This window comes from Malaclemys terrapin, chromosome 6, assembly GCF_027887155.1.
Source record: "Malaclemys terrapin pileata isolate rMalTer1 chromosome 6, rMalTer1.hap1, whole genome shotgun sequence".
In the NCBI taxonomy this organism is placed as follows: Eukaryota; Metazoa; Chordata; order Testudines; family Emydidae; genus Malaclemys; species Malaclemys terrapin.
In genome coordinates, this window is record NC_071510.1 from 81,948,886 (window position 1) to 81,976,524 (window position 27,639).

General features: G+C 39.3%; 1 protein-coding gene across 3 annotated transcripts in view; it reads right to left on the reverse strand.

The window, feature by feature from the left end:
• Positions 1-27,639, reverse strand: part of VCAN (versican) — a 139,016-nt gene that overhangs the window by 14,561 nt on the left and 96,816 nt on the right. For 2 of the 3 annotated variants that reach the window (XM_054031892.1, XM_054031893.1), the window contains 5 exons: positions 21,654-27,185; positions 19,561-19,674; positions 17,605-17,718; positions 10,556-10,714; positions 9,111-9,193 (listed from right to left, as the gene is read on the reverse strand). In XM_054031892.1, coding sequence (XP_053887867.1) covers positions 9,111-9,193; positions 10,556-10,714; positions 17,605-17,718; positions 19,561-19,674; positions 21,654-27,185 — 6,002 coding nt within the window. The remainder of the gene's footprint in view (positions 1-9,110; positions 9,194-10,555; positions 10,715-17,604; positions 17,719-19,560; positions 19,675-21,653; positions 27,186-27,639) is intronic. The other variant, XM_054031894.1, reaches the window with a different exon arrangement.

Genomic DNA, 27,639 nt, shown 5'->3' on the forward strand with positions numbered 1-27,639 from the left:
AACAGCATTTTCCAAAGGATATGAATAGACAGAGGTCTGAAGCACAACCCCAAGTAGCAATATGTGCTTAATCCATAACATGGAACATTGAAACATAATTCCAATGGGCTCATTCACCACTCTACTTATTTGCAAGGGTGTTTAATGGTGAAATGCTAGCAATCCAAATACAAAGAGAAGAAACTGCCAAAAGTGACACCAGATTTTTCTATTTAGATGAGTATGCTTTATGGCTATAAAGGTTGCTATTAAAATTCAGTTTCCCTATGAGATTTTCAAATGCCACATAATATCTATTTATTGGCTTTTGAAAAATAGCTTAGAGAATGTCCCAACTGATTAGGACTGGTAATATTCATCTCTAAGTCTTTCTTGCACTTATCAACCTTTGTTGCTGACTTTGTCCTAAACTTAGCTGAACTGAGCAGGGTTTAAGATATGCAATCATCCACCTTAATATGGTCTACCTATTCCTTGCAAATAATTATTTCAGGACTCTAGTCCTTTTTCCCTCTTCATAGTCCCACTGTGATTTTTCCAGGTTTGTTTGGTTGTTATTAGTAATATTTTTACAGTATATTTGGAACTGTGGATTGTTCAAAAACAATTCTTAGCAAATACTCCAATGAGCATTCAATAGTCAAACTGTGTGATTAGTCAGTTAAATCACATGGTATGATTCCTATTCCCTGAACTGTTGCCGTACAAATATTTTATTTGCACGAATAAAAAATCCTACCCATACATTCTGGTGAAGGAAAAATATTCACAGAAGTGCTTGCAGAAAAGTGAATAGAAATAGATAGGAATATGTTTAAAAGGAAATCACTATTTTGATTTTGCAAAAATGTTTGTGAAACAAACTCTTACACATGTCTGTTTTAGTTCCCAAATAAATTAGAAACTAGCAGAAAAGAGCCTTGTCGGAGGAACACAAACTCCAAACTACAGGACAATATGACATGTAATATGTCATGGGTTCTAAATCCATGGTTAACATATTCTCTCTGGAATAGTATATAATTCAAATGCAGCCTGCTGCCTCCAGGGTGCAGGGCAATGTCTTGAGCGGAAACTCTGCTTGAGTTTCAGCCAGTATTGCGTAATGAAGTTCTGGAAGTACTCTGGCCACTACTCCTTCACTAACAGGACTACAACACTTGATGCTGAGGACCTCGCCAACTAGAGGCTGCTACGGAATCTCCTATTTTGGGAAAGATTATTGAGAAGATTGAAGCCAAGCAGTTATGGCAATATTTGTAGCCTGCAGATTTCCTTGATAGTGGTCCATCTGGTTTTAGACACGGCTATTGATCTGAAATTGTGTTGGTGGCATCGGTCAATAATCTCTCCCTGAGACCATTTACAGCAGTAGCCTACTTATTAAACAGAATTGTTTGCTGGGATCAAACAGCACTTGTGATCTGGGAGTTGCACTGGACTTCTGGGTGAAATTCAAGGTGTTGTTTTTTTTCTTTACAACTCTAAGTTTTTTTTTTTTGGTCCAAGTTATCGTATAGAGACATCTGCTTTTCATGCTGCTCTAACACAGTTGCAATCAGCAGAGGCACTGAAGCTGGAGCTCCCTTGATATACAAGAGAGAGAACTGCTGGTAGAATGTTCTCCACCTAGCACCTAAATTCCACATAATGCTTCTTGTTCGCATGGTCTGCCACTACCTAGACATGTGAATTTTCTGGACATGCTGCAATGGTCATGATTTGCTCAGGAATTTGGAGGAAGGGCTGGATGATGTTGGGCAGGGTTGTTTGTTGCTTCAGTTGAATGGTGTTACAGGCCAGAGCAAATTATGATTATATTGGTGATTTGGCAGTAGATTCACACTGTTCAGTGTAAGTATTGGTTATTATGTTTTAAATACGTGAAGAAGTGCCCAGAACTTAGTGCTGATGCTTTCAGCACATATATTTTAGGAGTAAAAATAAATTTGTCAAATATAAATAAAATATGACCAAGTCTATAAATTCAGGACAGTAAAATGGCAGTTATGTGCAAAATAGTTTATATGTTGAAAACTGACACCTGTCTCAATGAGCACTTGCTCTGCAATGCCTAGGGTGTATGATAATAAGGTTATAAGTAACAGTCAGCATGGATTTGTCAAGAACAAATCATGTCAAACCAACTTAATAGCTTTCTTTGGCAGGGTAACAAGCCTTGTGGATGGGGAGAAGTGGTAGATGTGGTATATCTTGACTTTAATAAGGCTTATGATTCTGTCTCGCATGACCTTCTCATAAACAAACTAGGGAAATACAACCTAGATGGAGCTACTGTAAGGTGGATGCAGAATTGGTTGGAAAACTGTTCCCAGAGAGTAGTTATCAGTGGTTCATAGTCAAGCTGGGAAGTGCATATCGAGTTGGGTCCCACAGGGATCAGTTCTGGGTCCAGTTCTGTTCAATATCTTCATCAATGATTTTGATAATGGAATAGAGAGTACACTTATAAAGTTTGCACACGATACCAAGCTGAGAAGGGTTGCAAGTGTTTTGGAGAATAGGATTGAAATTCAAAATGAACTGGACAAAATGGAGAAATGGTCTGAAGTAAATAGGATGAAAGTCAATAAGGACAAATGCAAAGTACTCTACTTAGGAAGGAACAATCAATTGCACACATACAAAATCGGAAATGACTGCCTAGGAAGGAGTACCGCAGAAAAGAATCTGGAAATCATAGTGGATAACAAACTAAATATGAGTGAATAGTGTAACACTGTTGCAAAAAAAAAAAGCAAACATCATTCTGGGATGTATTAGCAGGAGTGTTGTAAGCAAGACATAAGTAATTCTTCCTGCTCTACTCTGCATTGATTAGGCCTCAACTGGAGTATTTTGTCCAGTTCTGGCCACCACATTTCAGGAAAGATGTGGACAAACTGGAAAAAGTCCTGTGAAGAGCAACCAAAATGATTAAAGGTCTAGAAAACATGACCTCTGAGGGAAGATTGAAAAAATTGGGTTCGTTTAGTCTGGAGAAGAGAAGAATGAGAGGGGACATGATAACAGTTTTCAAGTACATAAAAGGTTTTTACAAGGAGGAGGGAGAAAACTTGTTCTCCTTAACCTTTGAGGATAGGACGAGAAGAAATGGGCTTAAATTGCAACAAGGAAGGTTTACGCTGGACATTGGAAAAACTTCCTGTCAGGAATAAGCACTGGAATAAATTGTCTAGGGAGGTTATGGAATCTCCATCATTGGAGACTTTTAAGAGCAGGTTAGACAAACACTTATCAGGGATGGCCTAGATATTACTTAGTCCTGCCATAAGTGCAGGGGACTGGACTAGATGACCTCTCTAGGTCCCTTCCAGTCCTCTAATTCTATGATCTCACTGAAATATTTTACAGCCACTCTCTTGTACTCCCTTGTTTCAAGCTGAGCATGTCTGTGGGTTGTAGGGAAAGTGGCATGCCCAAAAAAGCACCTTGGTGCCAGTGAATATGTCATCTTATCTAGCCAACTCAAGCTTTCATGAAACTTTCAGGTTATCCTGCTATTTGTCCACACAACAGGAAACCACAAAGAACTACTACATGAAAGCAGCTTTAAGTCTAAGTACCAAATCCTGCCAAGAAAACAACAAAGGCAGACCCAACATCCACACTGAACCCCATTGACTTCAATGAGATTCCACATAGGTGTTCAAGGTGACCTGGACAATTCTCTTTTCCATATGGGGGCATAAGACACGCCTATTTCTGTTATTCTAGGATATATCCTCCATCACAAACAAAAGTTATTTTTTAAAGGAAACAATGGACAGATGGATAAACATCATTTGGGCCATGAAAAAATATTACTTGCATTCACAGTGAATCCATTTGTTCTTGTTTGGTTCGTCAATGACCTATGTGTTTTCTCTCAGAAATTCAGTCCATATATTTACAACCTGTATCTTCATGGATTCCAAGACTTGCCTCACTTACTGGAGTTGTCATTGCTAACCACATACAAATGCCAGCTGATGCATGAAAACTATGCACTGGAAAAGAAGAGCAGTTTTATTGTTGCTGCTTTTGATAAATTGCCAATAGCTGACCATTTTTCATGAGAAAAACGAAGGCCAAGATTTTCAAAAGGGGCTGACTACATATAGATTCTTGAAAAATAGTACCTAAACAACTGGTTTGATTTTCAAAAATGCGGAGTGCTTGCCAATGGGAGCTAATAGGTGTTCTGTACTTTTGAAAAGTAGATATCTTACATAGAAGCTTAAGCTTTTGTTTTTTAAACTCTTGGCTGGAAACTTCCCAAACACTTTTTAAAAAAAAAAAAAAAAACACTGAAGTGATGTGAACTGATTTTATCTAACCTGCACAACAGTTCTCAGTGAATTGAAATGAAACTTTTCATCTGATTATATATGTCAGATTTTTTTCCTCAACTGTATCTTGTCACTTAAACTTTTCTGCATTACTAGACTGATGAAAATGCTCATTTTATCCATCCATCACATTTCATCATGTTAACATCTCAGCGCTGATCTCACATGAGCTTACAGGGACAGTATAGAGAATTTTTCTCTCTCTTTTTGGGTAGTGGAATTGAGAGAAAGCAAGGCCAACATTTTGGTTTTGGATTAGTTCTCATTGAAGTCAGTTAGAAATGGATGTGCACATCCAAGGGATGGCTTTAGTCCTGGTACACAATCATCAACGTAAGCATATATTTATGTCCAACCCTGATCATATTTAACGTGGTTGGCACTTACAGTTAAAAAAATCTGGAAAAACACAACCTATGATGGCTATAAATTGAAAATGTCAAAAGAAAGTCCCGATTTCCTTCCATTTAATTCACTGTTTTAAATATCTTTTAGGTGCAAATAAAAAGTACATTTGAGCCTTTTTCCAGAAACTGTGCTAATAAAATACATGCCACCTTCAATAGATTGAATAATGATATTGTAGATTTCCTCATCTCCATGGAAAATGTGCATCAAACCTCATTCCCCAATCTCCAGTGGTAGAGTTTGAGGTTCACAGATTCCTAATTCTTGCTGTCTTTGCCCAGAATGAATATATTAGGCTATGTCTACACTTGCAGAGTTTTTGCGCTGTCAGTTTCACCGGTGATAGTGAACCAGTGAAAGAAAAGTGCTGGTTTGTGTACTCACTTATTTCCACAGGCGTCAGAGAATGTTCACATTTGCAGCACTTCCATCACTGATGAGAGCAGTGCACTGAGGGCAGCTACCCCACAGTGCAGCTCTCTCCATTTTGATGATAGATCTTGTGGGAAGGGGAGGGGGTGATCACGGAGCATCCTGGGTCCCTGCACTGATCAGCTCCAGGAGCTCAGCATTGCTCCAAGCAGGGGATCATTTGCTCCATGGAACAGGCATTGTCACCTGGCCAGATGATAAGTGAGCGCTTGCCAAGAAAACAGGAAGGGGGAGTTTCAAAGTTCCTGGAGCTTTACAGGGGTAAAGGTGGGATGTCTCTTTATCTGGCGCCAGAGCAGCAGAGCTGCTGGCCAGAGTGGTCACCTAGGCACTGTGGGATATCCTCTGGAGCCGAAAAGCTCTGTAAACAGGAAGACTGTGTCTTCACTTGCACATCACCACAAAAGCATTACCGGTAAGAGCTGCACGCCTCTCATGGAGGTGGTTTTCTTTTTGCGGTGAAACTTCTGAGTTTTACTACAAAGTTATTGACAAGTGTAGATGCTCCCATGGTTTTTGTGCAAAAAAGGGACTTTTTCCACTTTAAATAGCAAGTGTAGACGTGCCCTAAGTGAAGGAGAAATCTTGGTGATGTTGAAATATATACTATAGTTATTTCATTTGGGCAGCACTGGCTAAGAATGTGTCAGGATTTCCATTTCCATTATCATCACCTATTTCAGAAGGTTAATTTAAAGGAACTATGGGCATAATCTTCAAATGGGCAGTGAGACAAAAGCAGCTTTACATCACCTTGATATCCTTAACACTGTGAGGCCAACTGAAGACTGGTTTGGCCCTCTGGCAATAGTCAACTAGTCTTTAATCCAGTCAGAGAACACTGGTGCAGTACAACACTCCAGCCTCATTCCCAAGACAATTCTAATGCCAGAGCAACCCTCAGCTGACTGGGTAAACTGGTGTCTTAAAATCAACAGATCTAAGAAGCACTCTAGAAGGACAATATTGCTATGTTGCTCTGAGCATAGCACAGCAAAGACAATACCAGATCTCAATTAGAGATAAGCCTCCGCTATCCCCCAAAGTTCAGGATAGCTTAGGATCACATTTTATAGGCAGACTCCTCTCTAATCTAAGAAACTGAAGTTAAGAGGACAGATGTCTGACTTTCTTCTTCTTGTAACCTTACTTATGGTGATGTAATGTCAGTTTTCATGACTATAAATTGGATTTATAGGGCTAATACTTTATTCAAACCAATGGAATTTGAAGATGCACCTGGTACATTCAGGGACAGTGCTTATGCATTTGATCGAGATGTAACTGGGACATTTATTTAGCAGTCCAACAATTAATAGTGATATAGTCCAGTGAAGGGGGCAGAAATTATGGAAAATAATCTAAAAATTAGGATACTGTGAGCAAACAGGAAACTCAAGCAGAGTCACCGCATGCACAGAATAATTAACACATGGAATAAATGGCCATGGAAAGCATTTGAATCAATGAGTACAAATGAGTTCAGGAGACACACAGATTGGTCCCAAAGGAAAGGATTGAGAGATGTTGTAAAAAAAGCAGGAAAGTGGCATAAAGATCAATTAAAAAAAAAAAAAAAAAAAAAAGGCCTGTTCAGCAGATGGTCTTATACTGTGCTGGGAATGTCTTCTCTTCTTAAATTTAAAGTTAAAGCAAAAACTTAACACCCGTCTTTGCCCAGCAGCATGAGTTGCAAATAGAGCATCAGCTCTGGCTTTTGATTTCCTGGATTTTATCAGTTTGTGTCACACCAAACTTGCTTTTGCAATGTGTACGTTTACAACTCCCTTAGTATTTACCAGTGCGAAGATATGCTGATCCCACAGATAGAGCTAGATTATGCCTGACCCTATCAAAGTGCTTAGGGGAAGAGGGATCAACAAAGTGAATGGAGTACAAGGACTATGCAAATCTGATGCAGCCAAAGGTGCTAGACTTCCAAGAATAGGTAAAGAGGAGGAAGTGATGTAGAGTAGCAGACTTCCTCTCCCTACACTCCAAGAGACATTGTGCCTCCAGGCACAATTAAGCACATTTGTTCCAGCACTAAAGCAAGCACATGAGATTAAAGTTTGATTTTTCTTTTCTTTTCTCTGTACTCTCACCAGCAGCACACAACAGTTCTTCAAGAAATGGATCATTCACAAAACACTGATCTTGTAAAGGCCTTTAAACCTCTATTTAAATCAAGTGGCAATTAATCAAATCAGCTTTGTTTCAGCTTTCTTACTAAAGACACCATATCTATGTGATAAGCAGTAGTGATCATAGTCTATGTATGTGACCTGAGGACCAGATGTTTCCTGGTTATAGAAGGATTCACAAATGGAAAAATAAGCATGACCAATCTGTTTATATAGTGTGTATCAATGGGTGTTAAACTGGCCATAAATCACCTGTCTTGTCTAAAGAAGAGATTGAATACTTTGGCTTGGATGATACTGAATCAAATCTAGCAGACAGATGGTTGAGTTAGTTTAGCTGAAGGTGGGGAGAGAATGTTTTCTTTCTGCACCTACTTGTTTTATTCTTTATTGCTTTGATGCTATAAAAAGTATCAATAGTACTCCAAAATCTTAGGGATAGAGCATTGGGTCCAGACCTTCTACACCCACTGCAGGCCAGGAAGGAGGTGTGTAGAGGTGGTTTTAAGATGTCTTTACCTCCCTTCCAACTGTAGGATTGCCATGCTTTAAAACAGTCTCAAAGCATGATTTAGAGCAGCCCCAGGGTGATCTTCCAGGGATTACTTGAGTGCAAAGGAGCTGCTTCTATGGCCTGGTCTACACTACACAGGCCAATGTAAGGCAGCTTACATCAACCTAATTATGTCAGTGTACACACTACAGCCTTGTCCCACCAATGTAAGTGCCCCACTATACTGACATAATATCTCTATAATATCTGTGTTACTTACATTGGCTATTGGCTGTCTTGTCAATTTCATGGCTCCAGACTCCTCAGCTGGGCTGCTGCTGGGTCTCCACTCCAAGTTGGACTACCATCTAGGCTCCTAACTTGGGCTGTCCTCAGGGCTCCCCGCTCCCCACAGGGAGCTCTGCCCCCTGGAGTCCCAGCTCCCTGCTCCCTTCTGGAAGCTTGGCTGCACTGAAGCTCCCAGCTCCTGGCAGGGAGCCCGGCTGCCTCTCCTCTCTTTCCCCCCACCCCAGCTTTAGGCTCCCCACTGGGAGCATGGCAGCTGACCAGACTCCAGGAATGGATCTCCCCACCAGAGGTGAGATGGTCTGGGTGGCTTTCTCCCGCTCCTGGCTGGTAGAGGGGAGGCAACAAGCCCGGGGGCAACTGGGCTCCTGGCAGGGAGCCTGATTTCTCAGCTCCCCATACTGCCCATCTTCAGTCAGTAGAAGTGCTCTGGTGAGGATACACACCACCGACAGAAGGAGGGTGGTGTGGACATCAGCCACCACAGAAATTATATAGGTCAATTTAAAACTGCAGGGTAGACATGCCCTATGTCTCCTTTACCCTAAGAATGTCCTCTCCGTAGGAGGCCAGAAGCAGGAGAGATATAGGAACCATTATGCCCACCCTATACAACCTGAGAATTCCCCCATGCTGAGGGACTCATCAGGCAGCTGAATACATCAACTTTACAGCCTTTTGGTACCAGCAAATAAGCACAAAGCAGTTCCACCAGGGATCAGAATCTGGGCCTTATATGATAAATGTCTCAGAATGTAATCTCTTTGGAACAGCGTCGGGGTGGATTTGTACAGCAGCTTTTCAACACTACTGAAGAAGAAAAGGTAGCAATCCCAAGCAAGGAAGTTTGTTGGGGTAAACATTTGGCTTCTGTATTGATTCTGGAATTTGCCCTATTTTTTTCCATTTCCAATGGGTATTTGATAAACCACCAAAAGGCTTTTTAATTAACTTCTTCTTTTTAAGACATCTTACCAGTGTGCTGCCATCAGTCCAGCGGAAGTCATGCTCAAACATCTTATCATTGAGGCCAATCCACTGGTAGTCATGCCCAACACCTAACAGGAAAGGAACCACAAAGATATTTTTATTAACTTTCCCATAAAAGGGAGAAAATTCATCAAAGAATATAAGGAATTTTCACAGAATGAATCAGACTTCCTGTTCTTAAATAGCTTTCACTAAGCATGCAAACAAATATTTACAGGCTCTTTTTTTAGTCTTTTTATTTTAATTCAGGAAATCTACAGAAATATAGTCTCTCACCTAATTGTTTTAAACTATTGCCTATCTTCCTTTTATCCTGCACATCCCAAAAGATCAGATTTGCTTTCTACCTAGCCATGTAGTTTAAATGTCAGGCAGACAATTAAATGGGGAAAAAAAACTGCCTCACCAGTTTACTATAATTAAATAAGTATTTTCTTTTCCTTAGTAATGTCAAAAGTTTTTCCGTGACATTTACAGGAGAGACGTGCCAAACTCTGTGGCAGAAAGTCAGAGACCTGCAGACTTGTCAGGAGTCACTGCCAACTGCACTAAGAGGGTATGTCTACACAGGATAAAAAACTCCTGGCTGGCCCAGATCAGCTGATTCAGGCTCTGGGGCTTGGACTCTGGGGGTGAAAAATCTCCATGTAGATGTTTGGACCTGGGCTGGAGCCCGAGCTCTGGGACCCTGAGAGGGTGGAGGGTCCCAGAGCTCGGGCTCTAGCCTGAACCCGAATGTCTAAACAGAGATTTTTAGTTACACAGCCCGAGCCCTGCCAGCACGAGTCAGCTGACCCGGGACAGTCATGGCCGTGCAATGCGTCTTTTATCCCCACATAGACGTACCATGAGAGCTCCAAAGAGTTTTCTTACAACATGATATTCAGGGACTGAATACCTGACCCAAGCATTAGTACAATTAATGAGGACTATTAGAAAATAACCCTCTCCAAATATTTTAATCAATAGCATTACTCAGTTTGTGCAGGCAGCACCTGATGCTGTGAAGAGTACCACAGAGCTGAATCTGTCTTGTAATGTAACATGAAGTGACTGATGCTTTGTGCTTGTGAAACAGTATTTAAGATGGCCTGGAGAACGAGATTGTCTAAACAATGAGCCTAGAATAAAGTCTCCAGAATAAAGGGCTGAACTTCTTTGTCTTTTATTGTCTTTTTCTCAGGACCTAAAACTTTAGGGGTAAAAAGTAGATTTTCTCTGAAGATCAGGTAATGATTAATACAAAATTAACAGCAAAAGGAACGGTCGAGAATATGGTGTCTTCCTTTTAAAAAGCAAATGATGATGCATATTTTAGAAGGGAAATACAAAAACTATTCAGAGGTTTGGAGGGTGTTTTCTTCGCATATTTTACTAGCTTTATATATCCTCAATCCAGAGTTGCTCAGAGGAATCCTAATGGTACATACGGTTCACAAATATCTGCTCTTCATGAGACAAGATGCTTGTCAGGTGGGCTCCCTGGAGACGACATTCTCTTTCAGCTGCATCCCATGTGCGGCGATGGGCAAAGTATTTGTAGCATTGCCCTTGGAACTTGTGCCAACCGTAATCACAAGTCTCTGTATCTGTGACAAGTAAACAAAAAACACCCCTTAAAATATGCAAGAAATGCACACACTTGAGTTTTATGCAAGTGGACAGAGGATTCTGCTATTTAAAGGCTCAGGAAGACACACAACCTAAGCCCCACAGATGGAAAAAAAAAATCACTGATCCTGTAATTCTTATTCAATTCTTAGGTACTTTTATTTACTAAATTTCACCACTGGTCATAAGGAAAATTATGCTTTGCTTGTTAATCTGGAGGTTTTTGGTGGGTACTATCACATATGCTGGATCTTGAATATCCCAAAAGGGCATTATTATCCCATAACTCTGAAATAATTACACATAGGTGCTCTGCTTGAACATAAGATTGCAGTGGTGCTGTACTTTTTATTTGATTTTTTTTTTGCTTACTTCATCAAATAATTCTTTGAGTTACTCTGTTCCATTACTATGAAGGACTGTGGTTGAAAATGGCCATGGAGAAAAGTAACTGTCATTGTTCAGCTAGCAGATGCAAAGTTGAACTGCTATCTCAGCAAAGATTAAGGTTGGCCAAAAAAAGGGAGTAGACTTAAGTAAACTTGAGGTATCAATTTCTAAAGACAGCTGTAAAGCTGGAATATAAAGTAATGAACTGCACATTGTCTGTGCTTGGATGAGGAGTGGTACTGATAAGAATACACTATAGATAGGAGCTCACAACAGCCAATATTTCAATTCAGCTAAAGAGAAATAAACGTGAGCTTTGGAATTGTAGCAGTTGCTAGGATTGATGTCAACTACAGTGTCAAGCTAAGGCAGCCACAGACAGAACAGATGGTGTAAAACTTCCATATTTATTTTGGTTCTGTGATTTCACTGTACAAAGTGATCACATGGAAAATAGTTTTATGGTAAGAAGGGTATAGAAAAAGTGAACCAGCTCCTAGGGTTTGATGCAGGAAATGTCTTTGAGGAGGAGTTGGTTTCGGGAAAGGTAGTCCCAGCATGATTTCGTGAAATCTAAAGACTGCTCTGAGTTATGCTGGTTGGAATAGTACCACTTCACCATCTGAGGATCACCAGAGCATAGCATGCTCTCACCCCACATCTTTCCAAACGTATGAACGTGCCCCTGGCTCAACCCCCCACTGATCCCCCATGGTCCCTCTGCCAGAAGGCACAGAGCCAGCTTTCCACTACCTAAGGATTCCCCCACACAGTTCTGCATCACTCCCAATGCAATGATGTAGAAGTTGTGTATAAATTACATTTATTTGGGGAACTTGGTGGGGAGGGAGATTGGGATTTTTGCTTAAAAGTCAATGGCACAATTTGACCCAAGGGACTCCAGCTGCATGTGAGGGAGCAGTAGCCAGATATTTATACCACGTGTGCCAATTCCTTAACTAGCACATTCCTTAGCTTTTAACTGGAGGTCATGTGTCAAAGCAATTGCCATACCGCAGTAAAATACATGTACATTTTTATATTGGACAAGTCAAGCTATAAAGAAATTGCTCATACTTTAAAGAATCTCAGCTATGGAATATGTAATCTACAATACTGAGGTTTTTTTCTAGCTCCAATGATGTAGGCACATGCAGCAGTTGGAAGTTAATCTCCACGATCTGGGCAGTTTTTAAGTTTGGTCTGTCTGCAGCTGTCTAGAGCTTTCGTTTAACCACACAGCACTGACTAATTGTGTTGTATCCTTCATGGTGGATGCTTCAAATGTTATTACTCATCTTATTTAGGAGCCTCATCTCACAGAAAGGAAGTCAAATAACAACAAGCAGATGTAACGCACAGAGAGAGGGCGCGGGGATTACACAGAATTGGGCCATCCCAATCCAGTGACTATCCACCAGGGAAGCCAGCTAAATAGTGTTTGAGGGGGCAGTGAGGCTTCAGCACCAGGGAGACTAAAGTTCAAAATAGTAAGTAATATGAGGCCTTGACCTACCACCAATGCTAGAAACACACACTGTATCAAAATTCTTCTCTTTAGCCTAAGCAATTGTTATTAACCTTGAAGAAAAGAGGGACTGTCATTTGTTTACCAGCCTCAGAAGATCATGGGTGAATATTCTTCCCAGAAAACTAAGGCTTTGCCTACAATGGGATTTCAGCCACCAGTGAGATTGCGCTAATGCAAACGCCTAACGGAGACATGGGCATTTCAAACCAGGATAGACTGCAAGGTTGCTGCATTGCTGTAAATGGTGCCTATGCTAGAAGCCTGGACTGGTGCAGCTAAGCAGACACTGAAATCCCACTGTAGTTAAGGCCTTAGTGACAGCATGTGGTAAATTAGGTTTTTCTTTGTTTGTATCACTATATAGTTATATATAAAATTATTCTTTCAGTAAGTAAGCAAGCTATAGGAAATGCAAACCAACCCAACCAAAAAGCAATGAAATACGTAAAGCCTGATTCATCACTGCATTACATAGAGTTGAATCAGTCCATTATTCTATTGCCAATGTGCATACCTCCCATTGACACTGCTGTGAGAGATACACACGTGTATTAGCAGGAGAGCTATATAATGGCTTATGCCTTTACTGCACATGGGAGTCTAGCGGCAGCGACGGCAGTACGTTTCCAATCTGATCTGTGCCCACTTGTGAACAATTGATGTGGGAGGACTTAGCCAGACTACATTGCATGCATACGCTTTATTTCCTGGAAGGTAATCACAGTTTTCTGTAAGCTGATCTCAAAATGTGTTGGAAAGTCTGAAACACTGCTTGCTATGTTTATGGTGTTTTAAAAGTTGCCTTGTTTGGCCAAAGGTTTATTATAATTTAGAGGTTTGTTTTCAGAGATGTGTGCCAGGAGTTACCCACACACTTCTGTTCCTCATAACAGCAATTGTAGCTGTATAACTCTCCAAACACTGCATTTAAAATGTGCCCCTTCAGTAAAGTATATGGGCAGGTAGAGCTTTTTCAACAGCAGCAATCGGTTGCTGCCAGTAGCTGCCATGTCTTCAAACAAATTCCATAAGAGGCTTAAGAAACCAAAAGCTGAAGCACAGATACTAGAATGTAAAGTGACTTGCTCAGCTGTGAACTCTATCGGTGTCTCTGGATTCAGGTAATGAATGAAAATCAGAGTCCCATTAGACCAGACATCTCAAAGTGAAACTGCATCTCTAGTAAATATTCAAATCCCCCCAGCTGTGAGATATAAGCTAGAAACTGCCTGTTTCAAAAGAGAATCCTTGCAATAAACCTTTCTCCACCATTCTGCTTTCGCAAGGTACTACAACTCAGAGAAAAAAGTGAGTCAGCTGAGGAAACAGTAATCACAAACATTTGGACAGGGATCTCAGTTTTGAAAAGCAATGTTGCTGATAATGAAGAAAACATTTGTTTTGCTTTGGGAACTTGGAAAGAAAAAGAAAAAGTCTTGTTGTATTACCCCAGTGAGGGATGTCTACTAACAAACGCATATGTGCCATTTTGGCAATCCGTGAGCACAGCTGCATTCAGTAAACAGGATAAGCTATGCGAGTGTCTGCAGAGATTCAGCAGTAGGGAAGCCAAACTTTGCTTTAAGTTTAAAACAAAAATGCAGCACCTTGAGAGCAGGTGGACCACAGTCAGAATAGCAGAGCAGGAAAGAGATGAAACAAAAGGAAACTTTAGCCAGAGCACAAAAGTGCGGGAGTAGCAAATAGGAAATCTGTTCTTTCTGCTAGACACTCCAGGACCATATTCCAGAGGATAATAGCAAATTATGGGCCTTCTTCACCACATTATATGGTATCCTACTACCCAAATACTCCCACTGATATCAATGGGGCTATTTGTGGAGTAAGGTACTTCTCAACCTGAGTAAGGATAGCTCAATATTGAGAAATCATCATGGACTACATTATGATGCACTTACTTACATTGAATACTAACTTAACCTATGACTAGTCCCACTAACTTCTGGAGAACTGTTCCTTATTGTGAGGAAGGTTATAATAGTGTAGCCCAATAAAACATAGCACTTGCACAGCAGCACTTTATATGTTATAAATGAAAGACCCCAGGTCATGAGCTCATTTGTCTAGACACACCAAATGATTTCCCACCAACTTTACACTGATATAACTCCCTAGACTTACTGCCAACTTATGTGGCAAGTGAGTGGGTTCAGATCCACTGCCTCAGTCTGCAGTCACACATTTCTTGGATATTTTGCATTGAAAAGTGACAAACAAAAAACTATCTGCTCTGATAACTAGGTACTTTACACAGATATAGTTGTATTTTGAAAAGTTGGGGAGTATGGGTAAAAAAACAAAATAAGTGACAGAAAGGGATATTTATAAAAGAGAGCAGGTGTATTTAACTGCACCAGTAGTTTAGTCTGAATTGGAAACAATATTGTCTCTCTGAATTATTCCTTTAGTTTATAGAAAGGATGGTATCTTGATATTTTTATGCCGGACAACTTTCTCTTGCAGTATTCAAGAAGAAGTTCTTGGCCCAGATTCTCTGATTAACTATGTTTCAATTTGGTGAGACAGAGAAAGATGGTTGTCAGGAGTCAGTTATAGTTCCCCGGTTCCCAGGATGGATCTGTTCCACCGTAGGCCCCAGCATAGGTGAGAGTACCCAGGAGGGTGCTCATCCTTCACCAGCTGGCAAAGGTCCCTAAAGGACTATACATCTGCTGAGCACAGCCAGAGCGTATGAGTTCTGGCCATACTATCTCCCTAACCCTGACATGCCCAAAATTGTGACTGAGTGGGGCAGGAACACACTACACCAGCTGAGAGTTCCCTCACCCTGGGGGAATTATCAGCTGGACATATCTGGCTGCTTTCTGATCTCTGACTCCCTTTGTCTCCTATCTTCAGGCATGATTTTCAGAAGTACTGTGCACTCAGCTCCCATTAACTACACTGAGATTGTGGATGCTCAGCACTTCTGGCTAAAGGGCCCTTAATCTTTATTTTGAAAACATGAATAGGATGTATTGCAAACAGAAATAATAAAATAAAATGCAAATAACGAAACAATGTTTGCATGCTCACTCACACCCTTTCTGAGGCATTGAGGTGACATGTTCTGTCATTCTGGCTGTGTTTTCAATCTAGCAAAGTCAGGGTTGATGCCGTGAAATAAAGACGCCTTGCCAGACAACTGTGTCTGAATTGCCAATACAGTTTTATTTTGTCTGGTGAAATGGAAATTTGGCACTGAACATTTTTCCCAAGTCCCAAACCACTGCAGGACTTTAAGTGGAGGAAATTTAAATTCCAAAGCTGAGTGAGCAGAGGTCTGTTTCTCATTGACAAACTAGGAAATGTTCCCATTAACCACCTAAAATGTATTCTCAGGTCGGTCATAAAATACAAATTAAAGCTACCATGATGCTGAAAGCCATTCAGTACTATGGATTTGCTGGTGGGGGGGAGAGAACATTTATTCCTTCTATTATAAAAACATTGTCAAATTCTAGTCTTAGAGAACAGATTCAGAAGGTCTTTCAAACAGTGGGCTATGCCAGACTACTGAAAAGTTGAATTGTGATGAGAGCTGGAGCTAGTCATTCTTCAGACGTTTCAACTCTAACAAACAAGCTCCTTCCCTTTAGGCTCACTTGGAAAAACTGCATTTCACCCAATAGGCTTGGGATGAAAGGTAAGCCTGAAACTGACAACATTTATGCAATTATATGTAGAGATCTACTTGGCTGATCTGTGAGTGAAACCAGTCAGTGACAGAAAAAGAGAAAGAAAGATTTTTGTTAACCTGGAAAAAAGCGCACCTTTAAGCACCATTTCTTTTTCTCTTGAAAACAAAATCTGCCTTCATTGCTTGTGGTCTCTTGTTGTTCAATACTCTTCTGGTAAATTTACAGTTTGTTTGTTTCTGTCATGCTGTGCATTTGCTACCCTTCTCATGCTGGTTTTGTTCTAAAATTTGATCATGGGTGAAGTGAATATATAGTAAAGAAACACTTGACATTGTTGAAATAGTCATGCACTACCTGCAGAGATGTGCTGGAGGGTTGTTTTGGTTTTGTTTTGTTTGTTTTTTCATTCAACTGGATATTAGAGCCTCCAGAATTCCTAAAATAAACCTGGAATGGGCTAGCAACAAGTGCCACTGCTTGCAAACGGACACATGGATCATCTTTAAAGCCTTCACAACATTGTTCTGCCCTACTGATCTATTCTTGCATCCAATCATGCTTCTCCTTGCTGCCTCTTCTGATCCACCTATTCATTAATTTCTCCCACAAATTCCACAAGTTGCTTCTATCCTGCCTCTAATACAAGGAATATTCTCCTAATTACTCCAAAGAAAGCTAGATGGAGATGGATGGGGTAGACAGCAGAGCCATGGCCAGCCATGCAGGTGATGGTATGCTGCACCCTTTAAAGCAGTGTAGCAGCTTGTGCATTTCCTGGCATACTGGAGAGTTCCAGGAGGCATTCTGCTCCTCTTAGTGAGGGGCAGTTCTGTAGCACCACCAATGGGGCAATACAGCCCTTAGCAAACCACAAGCAGAGCAGATTTTGGGTACTACAGAAGGAGCAGCCAAACTGAATGAGATCAGCATATTGCAGTTTCTTTAGTGAACTGGAGTAATTAGGATTGCATGCCCTGAGGAGGCTAAAACCAGACTCCAAAAGATGGTCATACGACATTCGTAATAGCAGAACCATAAACAGAGACTGAAATTACCTCTCCTGGTTGGATATAACAATGATCATAAGCAAATGGGAAAGAGAATGAAGGATCAAGAAACACAAGGGAGAGTTTACAAAAGCAAACACACCCATAAGAATAGCCTATTCCTGATGTCTTTGTTCATATAAAACTCCCACTAATGCTAATGGGAGTTTTGCCTACTTGATGACTACACAGTGGGCTCTGGCTAGTCACAAACTGAAAAAAAAAAAGGTATTTGTTACCTTGTTCGCAAAGAGAACCTGCATAACTTGGCAGACAGAGACAAGTAAATAGATTGAGACCATCAATACATGTGGCTCCATTCCGGCAAGGATTCGACTGGCATTCATCAACATCTAAATAAAAATGTAAAAGAGTATTTAAAATATAGCCATCTCCTTTAAAGGGAAACAGTGTTTACCCTTATTCAGAATTAGTACTAAGAACAATTTCACTCATGAAGGATAAAGCATTGCAAAAGAGACTGCATACCTGCTTTTTTCATATGAGAATTATGACTTCTACATACAAAATAACCTCAGAAAAGCTATAGATGGTGAACAACAATTTCACATTTACATGCTTTTGAATCCTGCTGTGTGACTCCTGGGTTAATTTCTGTAATCTGTATCTTCATTTCCTAGCTGTTACTCCTTGTGTACCTCTGAAAGAAGATACATTGTACTGTATCTTTTCTTCAGCTGGTTAATTATCTCTGTGAAGAGTATAACCTTCTCTAGACTGTGACCATGGTACACAAGTCTTATCTAACAACATAAACAGTGCTTCTAGTTTTTCACTGTAAAACTGCAAACATTGGCATCTTATTGTATTGTTTATCCATTCCTTCATGTCATGCTTTCTGCATGATAGGGGCAAAGCTTTTTAAAGGCATTCTCACTGTTTATTATTAGGTGTCTTGATTGATGATAATCTTCATAGAGAGATAGAGGAGACCTTTACTGGACATATGATCCTGAGGCAAACAAAAGGTTCCTCTCTGCTAATCAAAATATTAGCACATGGTATTAAAATACTCAGACATCTCCAATTTCTTTCTGTACAGTAGTGTCTCCTGACCATCTAGTATGAAGAATTTGTGAGTTTGAGCATGAGAGTGAGCTGTGAGACAGATTAGGTCTGTATCTACAAATTGAACCTACAACTGTAATTTTAAAGGAAATTTACTCTGGCACAGCTAAAGTTTAAACTTTCACCTAGATTTTGGGCATCAAAACTCTTATTCAAAGTTGAATTGCTGATAGCCATTGAGTATCAAAATATAAAAAGGGTATTTTTATTTGACAACAGTGCTTAATGAATAGTTTCACAAGCACTTAAAACAGTCCCAGTTTAAACAACCTCACTGTCTAAAAGATCACACATACATATCATATAGGTTGGAAGTGTGTGTTTAAATCCTGAAAAACTGTTACTTTCACCAGATTTTTGCTTGCTAGTTAAATGTAACAAGCTGTGTTATCCTGGGTTGTATTGGAATGTCTCATGTAGCCATATGTTGCGGTGGAGAGAGATTGGACATCAGACCCATTGTAGAGTCTGGGCAAGCTCTCTTAATTGGCATCAGAGTTGTCTAAATATTGATTTCAACCTGGAACTGATTTCTCCCTGCCCACATCTGCTATTTGGCTGGTCAAATATCAGCCGTCATTAATCTAGATATTGCCCTTTTATTTGGGGGATTGAGGATTAAATAAAGTTTACCACCTTCCTGAACCATTAGAAAAAGTTTATAAGAATTTACTGGTTTATTCAAAAGGGTTTAATCAATATGATGATTAGATTATGCTGATGATTTTATATTAACGCACTTCATTTTGATTTGATTTATGTAGGTATTTTATGTCTTTTTTATTTTGGTTAATAAATTGGACAAAATTTGAACATTACCTTCTACAGAGGTAGGTAGGTAGGTTTTTTTTGTGTGTGTGTGTGTGTGCGCGCGCGCGCGCGCACGCACATGCCAGGCGGAGACATCAGGCAAAGAGGAGCAGGTGTTTCTTTCTCAGCCTCTCTGTTTGGATCAAGTCCAACTACAGAATCTTTCAAAGCCCCAGCATCTGTCAGTGTAATGATAAATAATTCTGCTTCCAAATCAAATATATGAAATGTTGTTATTCTAGTCAATCTGCAGACAATCCAGTACAAGAAAAGCTTTCAGGTTGGCATCATCTTACCCAATTCACACTGCTCGCCACTGAAACCTGGCATACATGTGCAGATGTAGTAAGAGCCACGTGGATAACAGGTGCCCCCATGAAGGCAGGGATTACTTTTGCAGGGATCTTGACCTGTGATATGAGTTAAGAAAGAAAAATTGATACATTGTCTAAAATACTTGGTTAGTTGTTGATTCTTTTAAGGAAGAAAGGTATTTCCTTATTTCTGCTTTGATGCTTTACTGCAGTTAAAGATTAAACCATTTTTAAAAGTTCTGCACTACCTAAAGATGTCATTTTCAATCACCATAATTTTCAGCCTTACCAATAACACTATATTCATGACAGAACAGTAACTCATTTTCAGAGATGTTTTATGTTTTTAAAATGACATTTTGTACTACTCCTGGCAGTTGAAATATTCTATTTAGTTGGCATGACATGGCAATTAATTATAGCCAAAAACAGTTAAACATATGTTCACAGTGAATGGAAAATGTATTCTTTTGAATGGGGTTAGTTCATATGGAATGGTTGGGTACCCAGAACATGCACCTTTTTAGCATACTGACTTGTTGCTGTCATTTTGGAAGGTCATACTTAACCATTTACTGCCCAGACACTCTTATTTCTTTGAAAGAATATTTTCCTAATTAATATTCTTTCCCCAAATCATGCCCAAATTGTCTTACTTTAAAACATACTTTTAGAAAACAAACTTAGTAACTGTATACGAGACTAAACCAAAATATTTAGATAAAAAACTTACCTGCCATGAAATCCCAACATTTATTGGAGTCATCATTTTAATACTGTTTTCTTACAGAGTGTAGATGTGTTCTACTGATCTTTATTTGAACTCAGTTCAAACTTAAACATATGTACATGGTATAGGCAAATAGGAACAATCACTGATACATATATTCATACAAAAGGTACCACTCTACATATCACCTGTGTTTTTTGCACTCTTAAGCATTCAGTAAACCAATTAATACAGTGCTTCTGACCTGCAAGAAGGAAGCCATGGCTATATTGGGAGTCTAAGAGAGCAGAAGTGGGATATGAAGCAAAAGGTCCTATTTTAATCCAATTTGATTCAAAGACATGAGCAAATGTTTGAGACATTGTTTACATTTTCCAAATTAGTTTGCTTGTCCTTTATGGTATATAGGACACAATCCAAAGTCTTTCTATTGAGTTCAATTAGTTACCCAAACTGTTTGAAAAAATGATCAAAAACTAGGCTATTTGACCACCTTTAAAATATTAGTCTTCAACATGCCAGCCATATACAGGTAAATGATTAATAGTAGCTATTGTACGTAGAAATCATTCTATCAGTATAGCTTGTGTTATGCCAAATGCTGTCCAAGCCAAGGATCTATATTTATAGCAGACGGAAGCTGTATCAAACAGTCAGATTGCTGAATAGCCGACTATTATTCAATAGCTGAGTTTTTTAAAAACCTCAAACTTCAGCCAGTCTTGAGACTAATCCTGTATATATTTTTTAAACTTGTATTCTGGATAAGCCTGTCTGCAATTACTTGACGTGTTCATTAGGTTTGTTCTCCAAATAAATTGGAATATTCCATGAAAGCCACTAGAGTTGTAGAATAATTGTACATTGCAATTGTCATGCTAAAGCAACAACATTCATCAGATAAATTAATGATATCTACATAGCCACTAGGAACATGAAAATAAAGTAACCACAACTGGATACTGTGTTAGGATCAATATTCCTTTTCTTCTATAATGGTCTCTCATCACCTCAGATCTGAACCAAAACTTATTGATGCAAATAGAAGGTCACTTATGAATTAGTGAGCCCCCTAGTTTTATATCAGCCCCCTAGTTTTCTTTGAACTTGTACTCAGTAGGCTTCACCATTGTATTGATTTCAGCATTATGTAATGCTTTTAAGTGTATTATCTTCATTGCCTTCCAAATGTAGTTTGATTATCATATCTCATACACAAGCACATGTTTGCTCACACCTAGCATTTTAGTATAAAATAAAGTCTTCAAGAGAAAATAAAGAATAAATTAAATGTTTACTGGTAACAAAACAAGTTTATATGGTATTTATCAAATTGGGATCTTACCTGGTATTTGGACTGCTGTGCCTTCAACTGAATCTCCACTGTTGCCAATCAGGAAATCTGATCCATTAGTAATGTCCAGAAGGAAAAATGATGAAGTTGCAAGTTCAGTAGTGCTTATGTCCTCTGTGCTTATTGTTGTCTGTTTATTATACTCAGGAATGTTTTCAGGGGCTGTAATTTTTGTTGCAATGTCAGAAGAAATTGTTGTGGACTGCTTCTGTACTACCACAGTTGTTTGTTCCTCCAGGCTTATATCCAGAGATGGTGAAGATGAAGATAACATTGTAACAGTTGCCTGGCCAGGCTTAACTATTCCACCTGCTATACTTTCATGTGGCACTGAAGCTGGTGTGGTGTATAGCCTTGGCAAAGCTCCCTCAGTGCTGCTTTCATCTACTTGATTGAGATCTTTCACTTTCTCTGTAGAGGTTTCATCTTCTGTGCTAACTTCTGGAATATCTGTGTCTACTGTTTCTCCAGAATGTATAAAAGCTGTTGGTACGACATATTTTGATAGAGGATCTTCAGAAATGGTTGCTAGTTCTTCAGTAATCAATTCTATTATGGAAGTTTCTTTCTCCTTTATTCTGTCTGTTATCTGTCCACTAATATCAGGAGTACTTTCAACAGATGTGCTTTCTGATTCAGGTTCAGAAGAAGAGTCTAGTGGAGACTCAGTTTTAGTGGACAGCACTTTGGTGGGTGGTTTGTAAGTTGCTGCAACATCAGAACTAACTTCTTTGAAGGCTTGTCCCGATGTTTGATTAGACTCATCTGAATCAGGGGATGACAAAGTATTTGGAATGATTACTTCAGGGTATTCTGATACTTCATTAACCAAGTGGACAGTTACTGGAGATTTTGGCATTTGAGTTACAGGAAAAACTTTGGCTGGATCAGTTTCTTCAGATTCTGTTGAAGTGGTTTTTGTTTCTGTGTAAACTGTATGATGTTTTACTTCACTTATATTAGGTGACTCTGTTAAGTTTTGGGTTACAAGTCGTGAGGTAACAATACTTACATCAGACATGTTTGCTGTCAAAGCCTGTTCTGTCTCAGTAGGTAAGTCAGGTCTAAAGGAAGGAAACAAAGGCTTCCCCTCATCAGGCTCTTCTTGTTCCATTCCTGAATACCCAGAGGTAGAGACTATTTCACTTTGATCTGCTATCGCTTGGTTGTCTGACAAAGTACTTGATTCGGAGAGGCCTTCTGTTTTATTTTCTGGTGCTACATGTCTAGTTTCAAATGGAGATTCTTTGGCCTCTTCGCTGACTCGGGGGGGCACACTAGGACTGGCCATTGATGATATTGTTGGAAGCAAAATATCCAGTTCAGAGAATTCACCAATGATGGGAGTTTCCATTGTGAACTGCATGACATCCCCTGAACCAAAATCCTTGTAATCTGATCTGGGTCTGTTCTCAGCTGTTACTGATTCACTATTTATTGACTTACTGGAAATAGTCATGGAAAGATTATCACCAGATCCATATGATTTCTCTTCAGCTGTAGAAAGTTTAGATGTTAAATCATACTCCACTTCAACTTTCACGCTATCATTATTGCCATGTATTGAATGAGTCTCTGTATCTGGAGTTGTCTGCACACTTAGTATATCTTCATGCATTTGTTTAGAATGATCCACATCTATGATTGTTGTTTCATCTGATGTGATTCCTAGTCGTACTTCAATTAGTGTGATCTCATTAAAAGCAGAAACATTCCCTGTAACATTTCTGAAGTCATCAAGCTTTGGGAGGACTTTGTTTTCTATCCTTGTAGCATTTATTAAACTCTCACCTGTAAATGTCTTTGGTTGAACACTAGTCGGGCTTGGTAAGATCTTTTTTTCTTCTGTGTGGGTGGAAAATAACACTGAAACAGTTTGTGATCCATTTAATGCTGTCTCTGTGCTCAGTTCTTCAGAATAATTTTCCTCATGAGCATGAGGAGCAACTGTTATTTCCAGATTTCGCAAATGGGTAGTAGATACATCTGGGTGAAATGACCCCACAATGTCCACCCATCCAGATCCTTCTCCAGAACTTTCATACAGTGGTGTGGGAGGTATTTTTGGTGCTGATGTTGCAAGTGCTTCCTCTGTTTCAAGATGAGGAGTTCCATTAAAGAATATAGAAGCAGCAGTTATATTTTCATTAGTCATCAATTCTGAAGTTTCCTCTTGAGTAACAACTCGATCAGTAGCAGCTGGTGCTCCGTATGTTTCATTTTCTTCTACCCAATGAAAAGTTTCTTGTTTGTGAGAGTCTTCAGTGATTAAAAAAGAATGGGATGTCTCTTTTGTGGTAACTTCTTTATTACTGAAGTTCCTAGAACTTTCTTCAGCTAAAGTGGAAGTACTAGTGGCCATTTTCTCTGTTGTTTTGGAAACTGCCTCGGTTATAGAACTGAATAGCCTGAGTTCTTCACTGGAATCCTTGTTTGATTCAGTCTGACCACTTTCAAATTCTTGGGCTTTGTCAATGGAAAGTCTTGGTCCCACACTTTCAGGATGAAATGTTTCAGGACTTAAAGAACTTGTGATTTCTTTTATAGTCACAAAATTCAGTGGCTCTACTGATGGAACACTAATAAGTTCATCTCCTGATCCTTCTCCTGAAAACAATGAATCACTACTGATCTCTTTATTAGTTGGCTCGTCGCTCTTGGGGATCAGAAGTGATCCGTGAATGTCTTCTGTAGGGAAAATATTTTGTACCAAGTCTTTTTCTTTTTCTGTAAATTTAGCTTTGCTTTCAAGTTTTATGGACTCAGTTACTAGAGTAGTATCAATAGATTTAGTGCCAGAAATTATCTCCAATTTATTTTCTTCTGAATATGGACTAACTGTGGGAACAACTAAATTTTCAAGTTGTTCTAGGATAGATTCTGTACTTTTAATAACAGGATATTTTGTTGTTATTCCAGAGGGTTCTACAACTTTTTGTGAAGTTTCTACAGAAATATTCTGCTCAGAATGTATATCTTCTTCCAAAGGAAGATTTATAGCAAAACTTCTTGTTACGGATTCAATAGGCATTTGCTCTTCTATCTGTACCTCAGTGATGACTTTTCTTGCAATTTCAGTTCTAACTGTGCTGACTTCATCTTTGGTACTCATGACTAAATTTGCAGACTCAACAGCAAAGGAATAATCCACAGATGGTGAACTGATAATTTCTCTTTCATCTTCTGTTGCTTGTGTTTCTGGTCTTCTATCTGCTGAATGTAGTGAAGCTGTAGTTTTTGTAAAAGACTCAATGACAGAATCCACTTCTCCAGAACCCTGATCAATTAATGGAAAATTAGTACCAAGTACTTTTTCTGTAGAACCATCTGGCACTGGTACAATGGTACCACTCTCATCTCTGGATTCTTCTCCAGAGCCTACCTCAGTAAGGATAATATTCTCTACTGAGATAGTTGGTGAGCTGTCTTTTCCACTTTCACTTTCTGTAGATTCAGTTACTGTCTTTATACTGCTGACAGCATGTGTCGCAATGGTGTCAGGAGAAATGATTTTAACAACAGACTCCACAGAAGAGGTGACCCCAGAGTTTTCTAAGTATTTAGTTTGCTCTTCTGTTGCAATACGAGTTGTCATCTCTTTTCTAGATTGAGGAAAAAATTTTTCTTGAGAAGGAAGAGTTGTAATCAAATAATATGATTCTGTTTCATGTTTTTGTTCTCCTAGCTTACCTGTACTAAAAATGTCCTTAGATACCTGCCTTCCTATTCCAGCTTCTTTAGTTGAGTCATCTGACCCAGTACTTAACACTGACTTTGTTGCTTCAACGGTTGTTGTATATTCCACAGATGAAGTATCTGTGCTGTAGACATCTCTTTCCTGCTTTTTCATTTGTGTTTCAATGTCCGTAGTCACAGGCTCCAATAGAACTGAAATAATGGCAGTAGAATCAATGATAACATCTCTTTCTCCAGAACCTAGATCAATAAATGGGGGATCAGTACTTACCACTCTTCTTGTGACACCCCCTGAAATTATGTCTCCAATGGTTTTCCTAGTGTATGTTGGTTCTTCCCCAGATCCTTCATCTATAAAAAGGCTTTTCTCTGTGGAGAAAGGAGCAGCTGTAAACTCTTTGCTTTCAAGCCATGTGGAATCTGTCATTGGTATTGTTTTGCTGAGAGTAGTGGATTCCTGATCTACAATTCCAATTCTGTTACTAGGGCTTTCCTGTTTATCACTGAATACTAACTTTCCTATCTCAACAGTAGATGAACGTTCCTCAGTTGAAGAAGCAGTGCTCTGTGCTTCTTTTTCATCTTCCTCCATTTTCATTTCTGTTCCAGTAGCACTGCTAACTCCTTTTTCGGTAACCAACCCAGTAACAGATGTGGTGGTAGCAGTTTCTTCAGAACTTTGGTCAAAAACAGAAGTAGTGCTAGTTTCCTTATGCAAAGAAATTGTGGTTCCTGAAACAGTGGCAGTAATTTCTGTTGTCAGCAGTTTGCCAGACCCTAAGAAAGTTTCTTCTACTGAAATCTTTTCAGTAACTACAGTCTCTGTCACCATAGCTGAAGTTTTAGAAACATCTGCCTCTTCTACATCTCCAGAGCCTTCTGGTATTATAAATGAAATAGCACTTTCCACAGACTTTACTATATGACTTCTTGTTGTTGTTTCTACAAGGGTTTCCAGTGGGGGAAGTTTATCATGCTTAATAGTTGATTTATAATCATCTCTTGGACTAGAGGTTTCCTTTTCTGGCATATGGTCTTTTATGCCTATGTCTACAGTAGCGATATCAGACACTGGACTGGGAGCAGAAGTTGCAGCAGAACTCTTTTCTGCATGTTCTTTTATTGTTGTTTTCCCCGTTTCTGAAAAGACAAGACCAGGGAACTCAGGGTCAATGGCAGCATCTCCAGAAGATTCTATAGTTATCAAAGGCAAGGTTTTGGGGTCTTTAGTTGAGCTTCGCTGAAATTCAGTTCCATTATGTTTTAAGGTCTCTAAAGTTTCTGATGAAGATTGCCCATATACAGACGTTACCTCAGATTTATCTGTAGTGGCAACTTCCAATTCACTACTTAAAACAGGTTCCAACATTGCAACATTTGCTGTAGGTTGTTGTGTAACTTCAAATGCCCCTTTTATTTCTCTAGATACACCTGTTTGCATTGTACCAGAGGTCTCATTTTCAGATACTATGGTGTTAGCTTCATTGACTTGTGAAAATTTGACATTTTTGGAACGTGTAACACTTTCAATTTGGTCACTTCTTGCTTCTTCAGCTTTTGTATCTTTAGGTGCACTGGTCACCTGTTTCTTTCCATTGATGAACTGCAATGCTGGAGGAGTTGTAACATCAGTAGTATTTTCACAATCTTCATCTTCTTCAGGGTCAAAAATTGGAAATAAAGGTTCCATTAAGATTTCAATAGGGTACTCAGAAGACTCTTGCTCAGGGCCTGAGGTACAAGGTTCAGCCTGTAGTGAGTCTGCATCTATGAAGGATTCATCTATTGTGTGTGGATGTATTTTGTAATCAAGTCCATGCAATAGATCTGCAAAAAGAAAGAGCTTTTCACAATCCTTAAGTGACAAGTGTGCTAATGCATTACATTAGCCATAGGCAGGACAAACAATTTATCATAGCAAAAATAAATGCATTTCAAATTAAATATAGTACATTATTTTAGGTTCTATTTAACTTATTGTGTTAATAAAATGTTTTAAAAACTGCACACTTGCTTTACCAGTTCAAATGTTTTTGTACACAGAGCTCACCAATTTTTAAATACCATTGATGGTCATAAAACACACGTGTTTAGTCACAGAAATAGCCTTATGCTGACTTCTCCTTCAGTAGATTTACACTATTCTAAACAGATGTAAAGGGGGCAGAGAAAAAAAATCAGTTTTAGATAGAAGAAGCTATCAGCACTGCCCAACTGCAGCAATTACTTCTGTGGATTTGTGGCATAAACTAATCTTCCTTAGCAACTGAGGTGAAACCTC